We start from the raw sequence: 17,980 nt of genomic DNA, 5'->3' as shown, positions 1-17,980 counted from the left end.
GGATTTAGGAAAACTAGAAGAATGGTCAGAACTCTGGCAACTGAAATTTAATGTGGATAAGTGCAAGATAATGCACCTGGGGCGTAAAAACCCAAGGGCAGAATATAGAATATTTGACACAGTCCTGACCTCAGTATCTGAGGAAAGGGATTTAGGAGTAATTATTTCAGAAGACTTAAAGGTGGGAAGACAATGTAATAGAGCAGCACGAAATGCCAGCAGAATGCTTGGATGTATAGGGAGAGGTATAAGCAGTAGAAAGAGTGAAGTGCTTTTGCCGCTGTACAGAACACTGGTGAGACCTCACTTGGAGTATTGTGCGCAGTACTGGAGGCCATATCTCCAGAAGGATATAGATACTCTAGAGAGAGTTCAGAGAAGAGCTACTAAACTAGTACATGGATTGCAGGATTAAACTTACCAGGAAAGGTTAAAAGACCTTAATATGTATAGCTTGGAAGAAAGAAGAGACAGAGGGGATATGATAGAAACTTTTAAATACATAAAGGGAATCAACTCGGTAAAGGAGGAGAGCATATTTAAAAGAAGAAAAACTACCACAAGAGGACACAGTTTTAAATTAGAGGGGCAAAGGTTTAAAAGTAATATAAGGAAGTATTACTTTACTGAGAGAGTAGTGGATGCATGGAATAGCCTTCCTGCAGAAGTTGTAGCTGCAAATACAGTGAAGGAGTTTAAGCATGCATGGGATAGGCATAAGGCTATCCTTCATATAAGATAGGGCCAGGGGCTATCCAGAGTATTCAGTATATTGGGCAGACTAGATGGGCCAAATGGTTCTTATCTGCCGACACATTCTATGTTTCTATGTTTCTATGATGCCTCTTGCTTAGGTGTTGCAGTCTCTGGGGCCTTTCAAAAAAGGTGTGTATATGTAATGACAGATCATGTGACACTTAGATTTCACACAGGTAGACATCATTTCACTAATTATGTCACTTCTGAAGGTAATTTGTTGAAACAGAGCTTTTTATGGGCTTCCTAACAAATGGGGTGAATACATACACACATGGCAATTTTCTGTTTTCTATTTCTAAACAATAGCCAACTAATTTAATGCTGTAATGTAACAAAATATGAAAAAAGTCAAGGAGATGAATATTTTTGCAAGGCACTATACCTACGCAGACTGTCTTCTGTCAGAGAGAAGGAAAGTATGAACTGCTATAGGCACCACTACACCGGGTCCTAACACATCCAGTGTCAGGATGTAGTATATGTCATTATATTGAGGCATTTGATCTCAGAATTATTATTTTTTTGTGGTCTAAATTTAGGTGAAGGGGTTAGGACAGGGATCCAGCACTCCAGCTGTTCTGAAACTACAAATCCCAGAATGCTTCATTCAGTTCTATGGGAATTACAAAAGCAGCCATGCAAGTGTGCAAGCTGGAAGTTGTTCGGGAAGTGCCAAAGCTTGTTGACCCCTGGTCTAGGATTTACTAGGATTTAAATTAATTTTGGATTCTGGTCTGGGGCGTGAGTAAGAGTTGTCAACTTCTAAAAAAAAAAAAAAAAAGGTCCCTCAGGCAGGAATGATCATAAAATAATACATAATAAACATATAGTCATGAGAAAAAAATGGTCGTGTGCATGAGGCCTTAAGTTGTGAAATTTTCCGGCAGGCTGTCCTGGTAGAGAACAGTCTGCCGGAGTTCACCGGATCTGGAACTGCCACTTTCCAGCATTTTGGCCAAACAAATCGGTTTTTGTCCTGACAAATGCCGGCATTTTTGCCAAATCAGGCTGATGGATCATCTCTGATGGAGATGTGAACGCAGCCTAACCCATTTTTCCCACAGGCTGATTTTAATTATTGTAGTTTAAAGCTGAAGCTTGCTCTCCCTGTGTTCATTGGAGGCCAGCTGACAGCAGGAGAGGTAGCACTTAGCATAGGTTCCTATCCAAAAGAGGTTACCCTGCCATGGTGGATGGACACAAATAATTTTAATCAAAATATATTTGTTAAGTACCTAACATTTATTTATATAGTGAGTACAGCATTAGTTAATACAGCTTGTGTTTGTAAAATGCTGTTGCATTATGTTTAATTTTGTATTTTAAGCCATGACAACCGCCACCTGCACATTACCATGAGCTGACTATTCAGTATAGAGAGAGTATTAATTTCAACCAAATGAGCCTGGTCATTGTCAGCACTACACCTGTTTTCTTGCCTTGCAGTCCGCTACCAATCTAACACCAAGGGGCACCCTGGCAACGACCTAGTGGGAGACCTCAAATCCAGTATGTAGCCTAAAGGGAAGAAGGGTTACAACCGTCCATTCACTGCTCTCTTGGCCTGGGAGAGCACTGGAGATGGAATTAGCCACAATGAGGACTACAACCACCCTCATTGCCTCAGCCACCATTCCTATCCTTTCCACCTTATGCCTTCCCCTGTGGGTCAGTGTGCTGAACCACCATGAGGACATTTGGGAAATGTTGCATGGTCAGGCCTTTGGAATTGGTGTCAGGCTAAACTTAGGGCTGAAGTGTAGGCATTTGTGTGATTTTCACTTAAAAATTTGGTATGAACCTAATAATGCAGGGTAATACCATAGGCTGAGCATCAACTATTGATAGCGAGAAAAGGAGAAGGGCAACACCCAGTATTGTGTTATTTGTGCATATGGTAAAGAACACTTGTAAGGCTTATTGCATTTGGCAGCAAGCAGATACGTGTCCAGGTAAATCTATATACAAAAAGGTATCCATGAAACCAAAAAAGGGTTGTCCTTCTACTGTCAGAGATATGAAGATAACAGATGACTGAAAATAGCTTACTTCTATTTTGTTCCCATCTTAGGTGCCTCTAGAGAAAACGTGGTTATGACAGAAGCTGGATCTGGGGATCTAAAATGTAAATACATCATGCATTGTAATTGTAAGCAAGATTTGGTCAACATTTATAGCCTTGTGAAGGAAATTCTGCTTAAGTGTGAAAATGTGGGTCTACACTCTGTGTCCATTCCAGCCATTGGCACAGGTAAGCTTAAATGTAGTTAAAGGGGCATTTGATTCTCTGCTAAAGAGCAAATTCTTAAAAATACATTAGAAAATTCATCTGGAAAATGTCTTTACATACAGTAGCATATTTAAACATAGTGCAGTATTTCCTGCATTTTATTATGCTGTTTCCTAGGCTCCTGCATTGGCAATGATATGCAGTATTACTGAAAGGGTGTACTCACATTGTATTTATTTCCCTCAAATTTTATGTGTAAAATTATAACAAAAGCACGGCATGACGGCACTATGCGAAGACACCCAAAAAAGCTTTTGTTTTCCACATTTTTGGACTGCTTGTTCAAAACAAACCATTGCTTCTGTTGATACCACGGTGTATGTTTGAATACTGGCAGGCATCTTCCCTAAAGAATGGATAATTTTTAGTTTAGGAGTTAAAAAAAAAGGATTAAAAAAAATCCATGTATTTACCCACAGGTATAGGTTGCTGTTATTTTGACATTACTATTGTTGTGGTGTTAAAGGGTTTCTACCACTTAGGTGTCACATATTTAGCTGTCAGACACTAGCGATCTGCTAGTGTCTGCTCTGCCCAACCATCCTAATATAATTGCTTTTGGGGCGGTGGTTTGGCTAAAAAAAACTACTTTTATTAATATGCTAATGAGCCTCTAGGTGCTATGGGGGCGTCATTAGCACCTAGAGGCTCCGTCTACCTTCAGAAACTGCCGCCGCCCAGCGCGTCCCTCCAGCCCGCCCATCTCCTCCTGAATGCGATCCTCCTTGTGAGCGCCTGTATTCGGCGCATGCGCAGTAAATGTCTGACAGCTTCCCTGCTCAGACATCTCCACTGCGCCTGTTCCTCGGAGCACTATGGCGTCATCGCGCAGGCGCAGTGGAGATGTCTGAGCAAGGAAGCGGTCAGACATTCACTGCGCATGCGCAGAATACATGCGCTCACAAGGAGGAACAAATGCATACACAGACACCTCTATTAAAGTTCTAAGTCTTCAAGAAGAATGGACTATCAGGCAACTCCTTCTGGAAATAGGTGTTAGTTCCAGAGGTGAGACCAGCATAAATTAGACAAATATAGCATATCCGATATGGAAGATAAGGATAGGCCTTTAAATTTAGAATACCGTTTGTGCAATGTTAGTATTAAAAGGGAATCTGTCACCAGTTTAATGCTGCTAGGTTCTAACAGCTCCAGCACATGCCAATGAGTCCTGATAGTCAGGAGCTTCTGGCTTTCTCCACCCCTGCCACTGATTGACAGTTTTTTCTACAACTGAATTAGCAGCAGGTGAGCGGTGAAAATCAGGAGCTTGTGAATATGCAGGAATCATCAGCATACACTGGAGCTGTTTAATACAATATTTTAACAAAAAGTCTCAGTAAATTAAAAAAAGTGACCCAACATTTTGCAAAGAGGATCTGTCACTAGTTTATGTTGCCCTTAGTTAGGACACCATAAGACTGGTGACAGATTATCTTTAATATTATTTTGGTGCAAAGCACACAATATCACTGCTTTTACAGTAGGTATTAACCCGAAAAATTGTTTTGTCTTGATGCTCAGGTGAATGTAAACTAGACCCAGGGATTGTGGCCCATCATATGGTGGATTGTATATTAACACTTACCAGGACTAGAAACCTTACTAGTTTGTCCTCCGTTCGTCTGGTAACATTTCATCCCTCCATTTACTACATTTTTTGTGCGGAGCTTAAAAAGTTGTCCAGTCCCGTACCGGAATTATTTTGGAATCCGTTGGGTGAGTTAATGATTTCTTGTATGTTATTAATAACGTAGGCTATATAGTAATGTCAATGCGTCTTTTCTGACAAGCTGATATAGTAGCTGGAGTGGTTGAAGAATTGACAAAACGCATGTTTGGAGAAAAGGACACGAATTCCATGCAGTACCCTCTTAGGCCACATTCACACATCTGCAATTTCGTTCCGCATTTTGCGGAACAGAATTGCGGATCCATTAATTTCTATGGGGCCGCATGATGTGCTGCCCGGATACAGAGTTGCAATTCCGTTCCCGAAAAAAATAAAACATGTCCTATTCTTGGCATATTCTATTAGTGCCGGCAACACATATTGCCGGTGTCAGTGTTTTGCATTTTTCTGTTCCGTTTTTCCGTATGGCATATACAGTATACAGAAAAAATTGGGCTGGGCATAACATTTTCAATAGATGGTTCCACAAAAACGGAACGGATACGGAAGACATAAGGATGCATTTCGTATGTCTTCCGGTTTTTTTTGCGGACCTATTTACTTGAATGGAGCCACGGAACATGATTTGTGGGCAATAATAGTACATGTTCTATCTTTCAATGGAACGGTAAAACAGAAATACAGAAACGGAATGCATACGGAGGTAAATTCAGTTTTTTTTGCAGAACCATTGAAATGAATGGTTCCGTATACAGATCGTATATGCAACGCAAAAACCGGCCCGTAAACGTAAAAAAACAAATGGTCGTGTAAAAGAGGCCTAAAGCACACGCATCCGAGGTCCACTTCCGCCAGGTTGGATAAAACTTTTGTAGACGTGTAGAGGTCGCATTCTTTCGTTGGTTGAAGCATCTTCCCCTGTCTGAGGACTTGAAACCTTTCCTGGATCTAGAACATCTGGATTGAGGATGAAAATTCCTAAATTTCCATCTGGGCTGTTGTGGAAAAGAGTCTCCTTTGTTATCGCTCAGAGATTTAAGGATATTATCCAGTTGAGGACCAAATAGGCTACTAGGATGAATAGACTGTATGGAACAAAAAATTATGTTTAGAAGGCACATTGCCAGACCATGCTTTCATCCATAGGGCTCTGCACTAGAAAAAGTCAAGTTTTTTTTAAGCAAGCTGTAGAATATCCATGGGGAAATCAAGAATGAATTCAGAAGCGTACTTCATGTTCACATTAATTAACATTTCTTCTGTAGACACCCCTTCTTGAAGTTCATTAGAAAGCTCACTAAGCCATTTTCTCACAGCCCTGGCAATAGGAATAGAGGATAAAGCTGCTCTACAAGAAGCTGCTGCTGAATAATAACTGCACTAAGAAGACATTCCACTCTGCGATCCACTTGATCTTTCAACAAAGGTATCTCATCAGATTCTCAATCCTCCATTAATTTGGGATCTAAACGGTACAAACATCTAAACCTGAGGTCTAAAATGGGCTTCTTCTCTGGCTTAGACCAATGAAGCTGAAAAAAGTCCTTCAATAATTGGTGTTCTGGAAGAAATCTGCCTGACTTTTTGGGAAAATAAAAAAGCTCTTGCTTTTTTATTTCTCTTCTTTAGAAGACAACACACAATCCTTAACAGCCTTCAATAATACATTAAATGTATCCTTGTTAAACAGAAAGTAATATTCTGGAACCCCTAGGTCAGAATCCTCAGAGTCCGAAATACATTCTCCTTCAGATAACTCATTAGACTCAAAGGAGTTTTGAGATCAGACCTTCTCCATTAGTTCTGAGCTTACTCTACCTAAACAATTCATTCTTAATTTCCTGGAAGGATTCTAACAGGTGGGCCTTAAACCAGATGACAAACTGATCAGCTTGGTGTTGAACACCAGACACTTCAGTAGGCTGACAGTTTATACAAACATCTGACTCAGAAATAGGTTGGCTGCAGCGATTGACTAATGTGTGCCTAGGTTTTCTGGTCCTCTTCTCTCCATGCCACTAAAAAGAAGACATCTAGAAGAGAAAGACAAGAAGACATGAAGACAGAAAGACAAACAATGTGGGAGAATGGGACCTTTCATAGCCTACAGGGGTGTAACTATAGGGGAAGCAGCTGCTTTGGGGTCCTGACCCTACCTTCATCATTGAGCAGAGGTGTGAGCCTGGCAAGTACCAGCCACGGCAGAGATCCCACTCTGATTTTAGAGTTCATGCGAAGCTTTGAAAATTGTACTCATGCGCACCAATGTCGCAGCCTGTAACTGTCCAGTAATCCAATACACAGCAGCTCTGGTAGGGACAGACACACTCTCCTAACTTGTAGGGGCAAATGTCACGATAGGTTCAACCCCACAGGCAAAGTCCACTGAACTCAGGGACGCCGCCCATTGAGACCTGATGGTCCGTGAGGGGGGAGCTAGTGGACACGCCGGGGATCCTTTCGGGATTCCATTCAGCTGCTGTAAAAAGAAAATAACTAAACGTAGAGTGTAGTCCCACAGGGACAGAAGAAAAAACACGGTTTGTTTGGTGCTAATTCTGCTCTTATATTGAGTTAATAAGGGGTGGTGTTACTAATTGGAGAACTGATTTGTTCATGTTCTTCTTCTGTCCTAGCTGGCCAGTAAGAGATTATTAACCCTTCATGTGCTGCCTGTAGGACGATAGGGAACTACCGTTATTAGCTAGTCCTAGTCCAGGGTCTAGGAAATAAGTAGAGTTCAGGGGGCAGACTGAGCTCAGCATCCTTGTGTAGAACTACAGTTGTCAGCTAACAAATCCAAGGGCTAGGCAATACCAGATTCAAAGAGCAAAGCTAGGTCAGACTCAGGTAAACAATGTAGAAGCATCTCTTACTTGCAGAAAGGACTTGACAGCTCACTCTTGATCTTCAGGCAGTGGATGAAAGCACAAGCTGGATTATATAGTAAACTTGACTCACAGCCAATACAAGGTGAGGAGGTGCAAACAATAGAGCACAGCACTGAAGGAGTTAATGAACACAGACTGCTAGTTGGTGTGGTCATTCCCAAGGAAGTCTGAATGGCATGACACCTGGTAATGAAGGCTTCAGGGTCAAACCATGTTTGTCAGTAACACCAGTAGGGGCAATCTGATCACCTTGTAATGTGAAGCAATCCTCAAGAGGATGTGGATAAATATGAGTAAGGCGTCATGCGCACGAACGTATTTTGTTTCCGTTCAATTTTCTTGCGGATAGGATGCGGACCCATTCATTTAAATGGGTCCGCAAAAAATGCGGACAGCACACCGTGTGCTATCCGCATCCATATGTCAGTTCCGTAGCCCCGCAAAAAAAATACAACATGCCCTATTCTTGTCCGTTTTAGGCATTGTTACAATGGATCCGCAAAAAACGGCCTAAGGCTACATGCACACGACCGTATGTGTTTTTAGGTCTGCAAATCCGTATGGCATCCGTTTTTTTTTTTTGCAGATCCATTGTATATACCTATCCCTGTCCGCAAAATGGACAAGAATAGGACATGCTCTACTTTTTTTTGCGGAATGGAACCACGGACAATGGACGCTAAAAACAAACGGTTGACTATCTGCATTTTTTAACAGCTCCATAGAAATGAATGGGTCCACATCCTATCCGAAAAAAAAAACTGAACGACGTGGAACACAGAAGAAAAAAGCTAAGTGTACATGAGATTTATCTAATCTCATTCACTTTGCTGGTACTGTATTGCTGCCGTTATTCCTCGCAGTAAAATGGAATATCCTCCCCAGTATGCAAATCTCCATGGGTTTTTTTTTGTGCAGATTTCTGTGCGTTTCTGCACCAAAAAAATGTATGTGTTGCTTGCAGTTTTTGGTGTGAATTTGTTTCGGTTTTGCCACAAACCTGCATGGCATCATTACTAATCACTGATCCACCATGACGCTCATGTGCCCCTTTATTTTTGTCTTTTCCTTGTAGACTTGCTGACTTCACGATTAAAGCATAATTGGCTTCCAGAAAATGAAGGAATTAAAGACCTTCCTGCTCTACGGCAGCCACTTCTGCCTCCAACAACACAGTTGGTCGTTGTCACAGACAAAAAGGATAAAGTGAATGAAATCAAGTGTTCTCTTCAGAAAGGTTTTGAAAATGCAGTGAAATACAGAGAGGAGAAAATAGAGCAATCATTACTGCAAACATTTTCGATGGAGGAAATTGAGATGATTTTCTCTGTACTGAATGACTACACTGACGTTGGCATGATACTGGATCGGTTGAATAACTGCATCATTATTGAAGGTTGTGAACAGGATGTTGTTAAAGTGGCTATGAAAGTCCATACTAATCTCACGACTGTTGTAACAGCAAGACTTCAGATGGTAACAAAGGAGAGAGCAGGGCTATTGGTGCAGTGGGGCTATTCTGATGGCACAGATTCAAAGCCTTTCACAGTGGAGGCCAGTCAGTTACTTGAAGATAGATACCTGGCCGGGAAACGTGATGTTGTAATAGTCAAACTTGGAAATGGGGTGAAAGCTGATGTTAACCTGCAAACTATGAAAGCAGTACTTGATGAAGCAATCAAAAGGAAGGTGAAAGTTCTAAGACGAGACTTGAAAGAAGGTATGCACATAAATGTACTCCTCCTCCTCATCTCAGTGACTATATATGTGCACATATTGTGTTATTACAGAAACCAAATTATGATCTGAAGTTACCCACATCCAGAGGTTAGATGCAAGTCAACTGGAAGTTATGAAACACAATACATTCATTTGAATGGGAATGAGCAGCACAAATGCCCTTTGACTAATGGATGTGATATCACAAACTGGCCACAACGCTATATACCATACAGTAGATAGATATATAGATACACAGAAAATGGCAAGACACAATTGCCTCCACACAGTAGTTATGCCCACTTAGTGCCTTCACACTGTAGTAATGTCCCGTTAGTGCCCCCATACACAGTAGTCAGGCCCCTTTGCTGACTCCACAGTTGTTATGCCCCTTAGTCCAACTATACTGGAGTTTTGTCTCCTTAGTGCCTCCACACAGTAGTTATGCCCCTTAGCACCCCTACACTGTAGTTATGCCCCCTTAGGAGCTCCACACCGAAGTTATTTCCCCTTAGCACCCCAACACTGTATTTATGCCCCCTTAGTGTCCCCACACTGTAGTTATACCCACTAAGTGCCCCCACATAGACTAGTTATGCCCCACACAAAGTAGAATACTCCCTTAGTCCCATAGTGCCCCCTCACAATAGTGCATACCTTAGAATAGTAAAGCCCCCTTAGTTATTGCCCCCTTACAGCAGTTAAACCTTTACTGTTAATAAAAAAAACACCACTCACCTAGTTCTATTCTCCCGCCATCACGCCTGACTTCATCACACCTGCTGAACTGAGCACAAGAGCACACAGACCGGGAATTCTCATCATTTCCTGGCCTGTGCTCTCTTTTACTCACTTCAATGTGCCTGCTGTGGGGAAGAGCACAGACTGGGGACTGGTGAAGCAGGGAGCGGAGAGCTCCCTGCTTCACCATTACATTCAACTGTATCTGTGTCCTCAGGACACAAAGACAGTTGAATGCGGGACATGCCACAGCCATCCTGGGACTATGGGACAGCTATCAAAATCGTGGACTGTCCCACTGGATCTGGGACTTTTGGGAGGTATGCATTGTAATGAAGTTTCACTCCAGAATGGTTTAACCTGGAACTGTAGTAGAATGACCATACAATCTGCCACAGCTGGGGATCAGTGAGGTAACATTGTTTTAACCCATTTTGGCCTTTAAAAAAATAGATTTCCCTTGTTGAACGACTTTTAATGAGAGATTGCAGAATAATTTGTTAATAAAGTTCCTAGTGGAATTAAACATTGTCACATTTCATTGTTTTAATTTGATATTGGTTGTATATTAAATGTACTATTATTTTCCAGAAACTCAATATCCTCTCCACTGGGATAGTATGAATGCACTCTTGATGCTGGTAGAACTGGATCCTCACTCTGAGGAATATGAAACGGTTAAATCCAATTTCTATAAAACTGTCAACTGTCCTATTAAGAAGGTAAAATAATCACTTTTAGAATGCTGTAAATATTTAAGTATAGTAATATGAAAATTAAAATGTATTTTTACAGCCGAAGAAAATAAAGGGTTAATAAGATGGGCCTATTTTTACACATCATAGAACTTTTGGTTAAAATAAATGTCAGTAGTTGTGACCATGCTGAACTGCTGACAGCGCTAGATAAGGGCTGAGGAAAGCAGGAAAAACATACCTTTTGCAACGCTGTTATTATCAGGTGTAGTGTGAAAAATAATTTTTATTCTGCCAGATTTTGCTCCTGCAGGGGCACTGGAGGTGGAGCATCACTCTGAAGAGCTCTCTGCATTTAATAACCACTCTACACCGAGTGACAACTGTAGTGATCTTCTGGTTGGATTCTACAGCTGTCACTCAAAGAAGGGACTGCGAAGTAGCTCAGTGCAGAGGGCATGTCACAACGTAGTTCCGCCTCCGCCCCGAGAACTTGCAGAAGCAGAATCTGTCAGAATAAGAATTCATATTCACCCTACTTCTGATAATAAAACCTCCACAAAATGTATATTTGTGCTAATTTCCCCAGCCCCTGTGTAGCACTGTGGTCAGTTTAGCATGGTCCCAGACAGACAATGCTGACCAACTGCCTTTAACTTATTTTATTTGTTTCAAATTTATTTCTTCACAGATTGAAAGAATCCAGAACACATATCAATACACAGCATACATACTGAGGAAACACTACATTACAGAGAAAAATGGTCCATCCAATCTAAATGAGAAAAATCTTTTCCATGGCACGGCACCCCAAAACTGTGATTCAATCAACTACAGTGGGTTTAATAGAAGCTTTGCTGGACACAATGGTATGATGTTTAAACCATCACAAAACTTACTTAGTATATGTAATTCATTTTGCTTGTGTCATTAATACAGTGCAAATTGTCTATTTAGACAGTAGCAGGGTTGGTTTACATAAAGCACAAGCTAAATTTATAAAAGGACAGCATGCAGGAAAGGTCTGCTGAAGAGCCATGTTCTTAAATTTAAAATGGTTCTCTAGTACTTTTATATTGATGGCCTATCCTCAAGACAGGCCATCGATATCTGATTGGCCAGGGTCTGACACCCCACACCCCTCCTTATCAGCTGTTTGGGAGCATCTCCTCTGCCATTGTAGTGGACTGAGCTAGTTACTACAGAGCTGCTCTCACTGAAGTACCAATCAGCAGGGGTGCAGGGTGATGGACCCTCACTGATCACACATTGTTAGACCTAGAAATGGATGATAAACAGTGTTTGCCTGTCTGCAGGATTTTGCTCTTGTCCCTAAAACTAAAGTTTGCACAATTTTTAGAGAATGCAGGTGTTAAATTAACTCTAAAAAACAAAAAGAAGTATTGTGTGACATTTTATTTACCATCACTCTGATGTTGGGGCAAAAATAAAACTACATTACCACCGCATGTAATTAAACCCTTATACTTTGTACTATTTTGTATCTTATTGTAATTTAAAAAAAAAATTGAGGGGGAGATCAGCCATATCTCTTTTCCTTCTTGCAATCCTGTGTATGGCCGTAAGACAACTGGGTATACAAGGGACCTTTCCCCACTGACTAGGAATGCTAATTTCAGGGGTAAAAAATAGAGGAAATAAGGAAATCGTCCTTGTGTTCTACACAAGGAACATGCAGAAAATCAAGCAGATTGGCAAACACTGGGCATATTTACTAACACTGACTGAAAGTAAGTACCGTAAGTGTAAACTTAGACAGACAGACTTAGGGCTCATGCACATGACCATATGTATTTTGCTGTCCACAAAACACAGATCCCAAAAAAACGTGTGACATTTGTGTTGCATCCATTTTTATTTGTAGATGCATTGTAACAATGGGACATGTTCTATTTTTTTGTGGAACTGACTTACGGACATAGTGAAACAAAATGCACACGGAGTCATTTCTGTTTTTTTGCTGACCCATTGACGTGGATGGTTCTGCATACGGGCTGCAAAGAAAACGGAACGGACAAGGAAAGAAAATACGGTCATGTGCATAAGCCCTTAAACTGTGCCAAATTTGACTGATGCTGGATTATAAATCTGATGCACTTTTAGACTGTAGTCTAACTTTACACCATCTTTTATGCTATTTTTAAGCCACTCCAAAGATGTAGAGATGATAAAATTCAGCTGATGCCCCAGTGCATTGTTGGTCATTCTACTAGCTCACTATCTGCTGTGTAATTCACATTCCAAGCCCTTCTTGGCAAAGCAGTCATACTGCTTTCTTCCAAGAGACTTGCACAGTTTCGGCAGGCGATCTCTTTCTTAAGATGCTCACAGGCTTGTGTCACAGCTTTCAACCTCAGGTCACCATCACTCTGTGACAGCCTCAAGTCCCTCCTGTGTCTTCCTCAGAAGAGCAAGCTGACCTCTTTAGTAACCAGATCCCAGCCTATTCTTCACACAAACCTCAGCATTCAGGTCTAGCACCAAAAGCAGATTGCCTGGACTTTCCTAATGGCGTCAAACTTCTTCCTTGAATGGGCCCTCTTCTGTTCCTTTCTGACAGCATGGTGGTGTAGTGTATTGGCATTTCTACGCTTCGTCCCCAGCCAGCACCAGATTCTTCCTGGCCTTAGCCAGTCCGTACCTCTCCTGTCACCCATGGGACTGTCATTCCTTGGTACAGTCACAGCACCACACATGCAATAGTGCCATAGCTTGCACCCAGTTGACCTGAAAAAAATAACAATATATACAGTGTGGCATAACATATATACACATAGTACAAATAAAAAAACATCTGTACAGTCTTTCAGCAAAAGATTTAGCACATTTATTAAGATCAGCATTTTAGACGCCAGTCTTAATAAAAGCCCTGTGATGGCGGTGAATCAGCCGAAGTTATGAAGAGGCCTCTCCATAACTTCGGCACATCCAGCTCCAGTTCTAAATGTAAGTACACTTTCAAGCTGTCTTACATTTAGACCATTTTCTATGCCTAAAACAGGAGTAGAAAATTATGAATGAGATGGGCCTGCTGGCTGTCCCCTTCCTGCCCGCGCCACTCCCACAATTATAGACCTGGCATAAGCAGGGCGAAGTCTCAGATAGTGGAGCACCTAACCATTGCGCCACCATCTGTGCCTGAAATACGCCTAATTTAGGCATATTTCAGTATAGTAAATTACCCCCTTAGTCCTATGGTAAGAATAGGCAGCCAAGAGACGAGCTGTCCATTAGCTTCACTTGGAATACTCAGTTCACCACTCTTACAATAAGATGCAAAAGAACACAAAATTGATTTGATTGCTGATGTTTCAGGGGGTAACAATGTTTTGAACTTTTAACCTTCAGACTACCATTATTTTATAGACAATCATCTTGGCTATAAAAACTTGACTTACAACTATTTAGCATATGATGAGTTAGGCAGATTTTTGTCATGTAACTGCATTGTTACTGTTTTGCTCCTAAAATTCTAAATTTTAATTTTAATTTTGTAAATCCACCTTTGGCTTTCAACACTGCCTGAATCCTTCTGGGCATGCTCTCGATAAGATTCAAACATGTCTCTACCAAAATCTGTTCCAAGGTCTCCTCTACACATTCCCAATGTTGTTGCATATTGGTCGACTCACTTAGGTGCAAATACAGCTTTTTCTTCAACTCTACCCACAAGTGTTCAATTGGGTTGAGGTCTGCGGACAGTGGGGGCCAGTCCAGCACCTCTACTTCATTGTCATTGAACCATTTCTTCGCCAATCTCGATGTATGCTTCGGGTCATTGTCCTTCTGAAACACTATGTCGTCCTTTTCATACCCATAGTAACTCATCTTGTAGGATACTCACATATAGCTCAGCATTGAGACCACCATTCATCCTGGTCAAGTATCCAACGCCTTTGGCTGTGAAATAACCCCATATCATCAGGCTTCCTACACTAAACTTGGCAGTTCCTTCAATTTCTGCATCAGTTAGCCCCTTTTCCCTTGTTTCTTCCAGACCCATTTTCACCCATCAGATCTCAGTCTATTGACTTTTGTCTCATGGCAACGACTGTTTCTACTGTCCACTGGTCGTACTTTTTTGCAAACTTAAGCTGACTGTTCTTATGACGATATTGAAGTCAATGTTTCTTCATCTTTTTTGGGGGGCCACCATTCCAGACTTGTGTAATGCGCGTCACACGGCGCTTGCATGGATGTCTGTGAGCTCAGTATTATGAAGCATACAAGCCACCTCCACTGCCATGTTTGTTGCGTCAGAACTGATTGACCATGTGATGAGCCGATTTGTTGACTCCGATATCTTGCCTGGACATCCTCCTCTTGGCTTTAGAATGGATGGACTGACTTCATTCAGTATTCTTCCAACTGTCATAACTTACATGACTGCTCCTCGATTCGAACCAGTGACCTTTTGCTTGAAAATCAACCTTATAACACACTGAGCTATTAAGGAATGTGAGAACAGGTTGTAATTTGTAGTATACAAGAAGAAAAAGATGGTTCCACCACCAGAAGAAAAACAGTAACAATGCAGTCACATGACAAGAACCTGCATAATTAATCGTATGCTAAATACATGCAAGTCCAATTTATGTATGAGATAGCCAATATGATTGTCTATAAGATGATGGTAATCTCACGTTTGAAGCTATAGTGGATGGTGAGATATGGAGCCTGAAAGTCAAAAGTCCAAAACATTGTTACCCTTTTGCTCTTCAGTGTATGTTGCTACAACCCCTTTAGTTGTAATTCTATTATAATCAAAGTCTAAAAGCAAGCCTTAAGAAATAAAGCATCATTATTATTTATTAATCTAGCTACTTGATAATTTATCCATAGTGCTTTACAGTATATTATATTTACATTCTGCACAGTAATATGGTTATAACAAACAAACACTTTCAAACTCATAGTTTTGAAAAGCTAACTCGTTTTAGACACTAGATGGCATAGGAAATTCACATATAAACTTCAGAAACCTCATAACATGTTCACGAAATTGTGAAGAAATCTTAAGATGAAATAACACCATTCACCTGTTACTTTTCCAGGTACAGACTTGACATATAAAGACCAGGCTTTGTTAATGTGGGTGTGAAGGAAATGCATTATTTTGCATCACTGCTGAGGTGGAAGCATTGTATTAGTAAGCTGTTTGATAATGCTTTTGTTCTTTACAGCGGCTTCATTTGGTAATGGAGTATATTTTGCTGAGAATGCCAGCTACTCGGCTAATCAGAGCTATTCTCCTCCGGACCCGAACACTGGAGAGAGGTTTATATACCAAGTGAAGGTACTAGTTGGTCGTCACACCAAAGGACAACAAGGAATGAAACACCCACCTAGCAGAACAGAAAATGATCCATTTGACTACTATGATAGTTTAACGGATAAAGATACCAATCCATCCATGTTTGTTGTGTTTCACGATGACCAAGCATACCCTGAATACCTAATTACCTTCACATAATTCCTACATTCTTGGTCGAAACTCAGAAGTATGATTCCCAAACATGGAGGAGATCACAGAAGAAAACTATTAAATAGAGAGTCCTTCTGGATATTTGCTTTAAATACACGTCAACCAGACGGTTTGAACAAACGTCTGGATTTGATTCTGCAACAATAAAATTATATTCTATAGTTTTGGGCTCAAGACTTTTTCATAATTGTTTTTTTCTGAGAACACTTTTGGGAGATTTTTCCCTTTTTGTAATGTAACTTTTTATCACACTTTACTACTGTATAGTAAAATGATTAGTGTGTACCCAATATAATTATTATATGGATTTCCTCATTTTTCTCTCTTTGCATAGTAGTTTCTATTATGTATATGTATGGTCAAATGCTTTTTTCAGTGTGTTTTTTTTCTTTTAATTTTCATGAGAAGAGCTTTGAAGGTGTGGTACCTTTTCTTGGGGGAGGTCATATGCCTGTGGAAACAATTAGTGGAAACAGGTGCACTTTCCCCTTTAAAAGGCCTCATTTTTAGTGTCTAACTGCGTCATGAGGAAGGGCTGAAATTTGTCTTTGATAGCCCGAAACGCGTAGACAAGACTGCTATTTTTGTAACCTATGGATGAGATTTTATCGCAAGCAAAATAAACATATTCCTTTATACAAGTGGAGCTAGATTTTCTTCAAATTTTCGGCAATCGAGTAAACATGGTTCAGTATTCCAAGGACCATACAATGATATATGGATGCATCATTGCACTTTTCAATTAGAATATACTATACTTGACCCTATGACAATATATAGTATATCACAGCTATAGTAAAGCATAATATTCTTTTTCTTCTCACTATCCATGAATATACTGAAGTTATTATTGACAGCAATAAAGTATTTACTCTGAACTACTGAGTCATCTTTTTCTGAATATGTACTGGGTTTGTGTGTGCAATTTTTCACCATTAGGGCTTATGCGCACCTTAAATGAGGTGTCCATACTTTATCGCCAGTTCTACATAAAAGCACACAAAGTACTCCGAAGGGCCCTTTACACGGGCAATGAATCCTAAAGATAATCGCTAATGAGCATTCATAGGAATGCTTGTTAGCGATTATCTGGCGGTGCAAATGTATGGCTGATTACACAATGAATGAGCGAAATGCTCGTTCATCAGGGAATTCAGTTGTTTGTGCGAACACAAAAATTGGCGTTTGCCTACAGAAGACTGTGCTGATCTGCTGCCAGCAAACAACGAGTCAGTATGGGGATGAGCGATGGCATTAGTGATCGCTACTCATCATACTCTGAAGGAGATCACTGCATATAATAGCAGCTCTCTCCTCCACCAGCGATCAGAAGATTATCGGGAGGGAACGCTTCCTTTCTGTCAATCTGCTGCTCTGTCGTCCCGTGTAAAGGGACCTTTAGAATCTGAATAAAATTGCAGCATGCTATATTATGCATGAATTCTTTGGAAGCCTCTAGATGAGAATATGCTGTCTTATGGAGGCATTTCAATAGGCTGTTGTTCTCTAGAGATCACTTTTCAGGAGTCATCTCATTATCAGTAGATGGCAGAATTACAATGAAAGGTTACACCTACATTACAGGGAGTGCAGAATTATTAGGCAAGTTGTATTTTTGAGGATTAATTTTATTATTGAACAACAACCATGTTCTCAATGAACCCAAAAAACTCATTAATATCAAAGCTGAATATTTTTGGAAGTAGTTTTTAGTTTGTTTTTAGTTTTAGCTATTTTAGGGGGATA

General features: G+C 40.6%; 1 protein-coding gene across 1 annotated transcript in view; it reads left to right on the top strand.

Annotated features, from left to right (window-relative positions):
• The window catches only part of LOC122919856 (protein mono-ADP-ribosyltransferase PARP14-like), a 95,790-nt gene extending 78,684 nt beyond the window's left edge, over positions 1–17,106 (top strand). The window contains exons 10-15 of the mRNA XM_044269047.1: positions 2,831–3,010; positions 4,574–4,768; positions 8,649–9,293; positions 10,625–10,755; positions 11,420–11,597; positions 15,933–17,106. Of these exons, the coding sequence (XP_044124982.1) occupies positions 2,831–3,010; positions 4,574–4,768; positions 8,649–9,293; positions 10,625–10,755; positions 11,420–11,597; positions 15,933–16,222 (1,619 nt within the window). The 3' untranslated portion in view covers positions 16,223–17,106. The remainder of the gene's footprint in view (positions 1–2,830; positions 3,011–4,573; positions 4,769–8,648; positions 9,294–10,624; positions 10,756–11,419; positions 11,598–15,932) is intronic.
• The last annotated feature ends 874 nt before the right edge of the window (positions 17,107–17,980 follow it).

This window comes from Bufo gargarizans, chromosome 1 (genome assembly GCF_014858855.1).
Source record: "Bufo gargarizans isolate SCDJY-AF-19 chromosome 1, ASM1485885v1, whole genome shotgun sequence".
Taxonomy (NCBI): Eukaryota; Metazoa; Chordata; class Amphibia; order Anura; family Bufonidae; genus Bufo; species Bufo gargarizans.
This window is presented reverse-complemented; position numbering and strand designations above follow the sequence as displayed.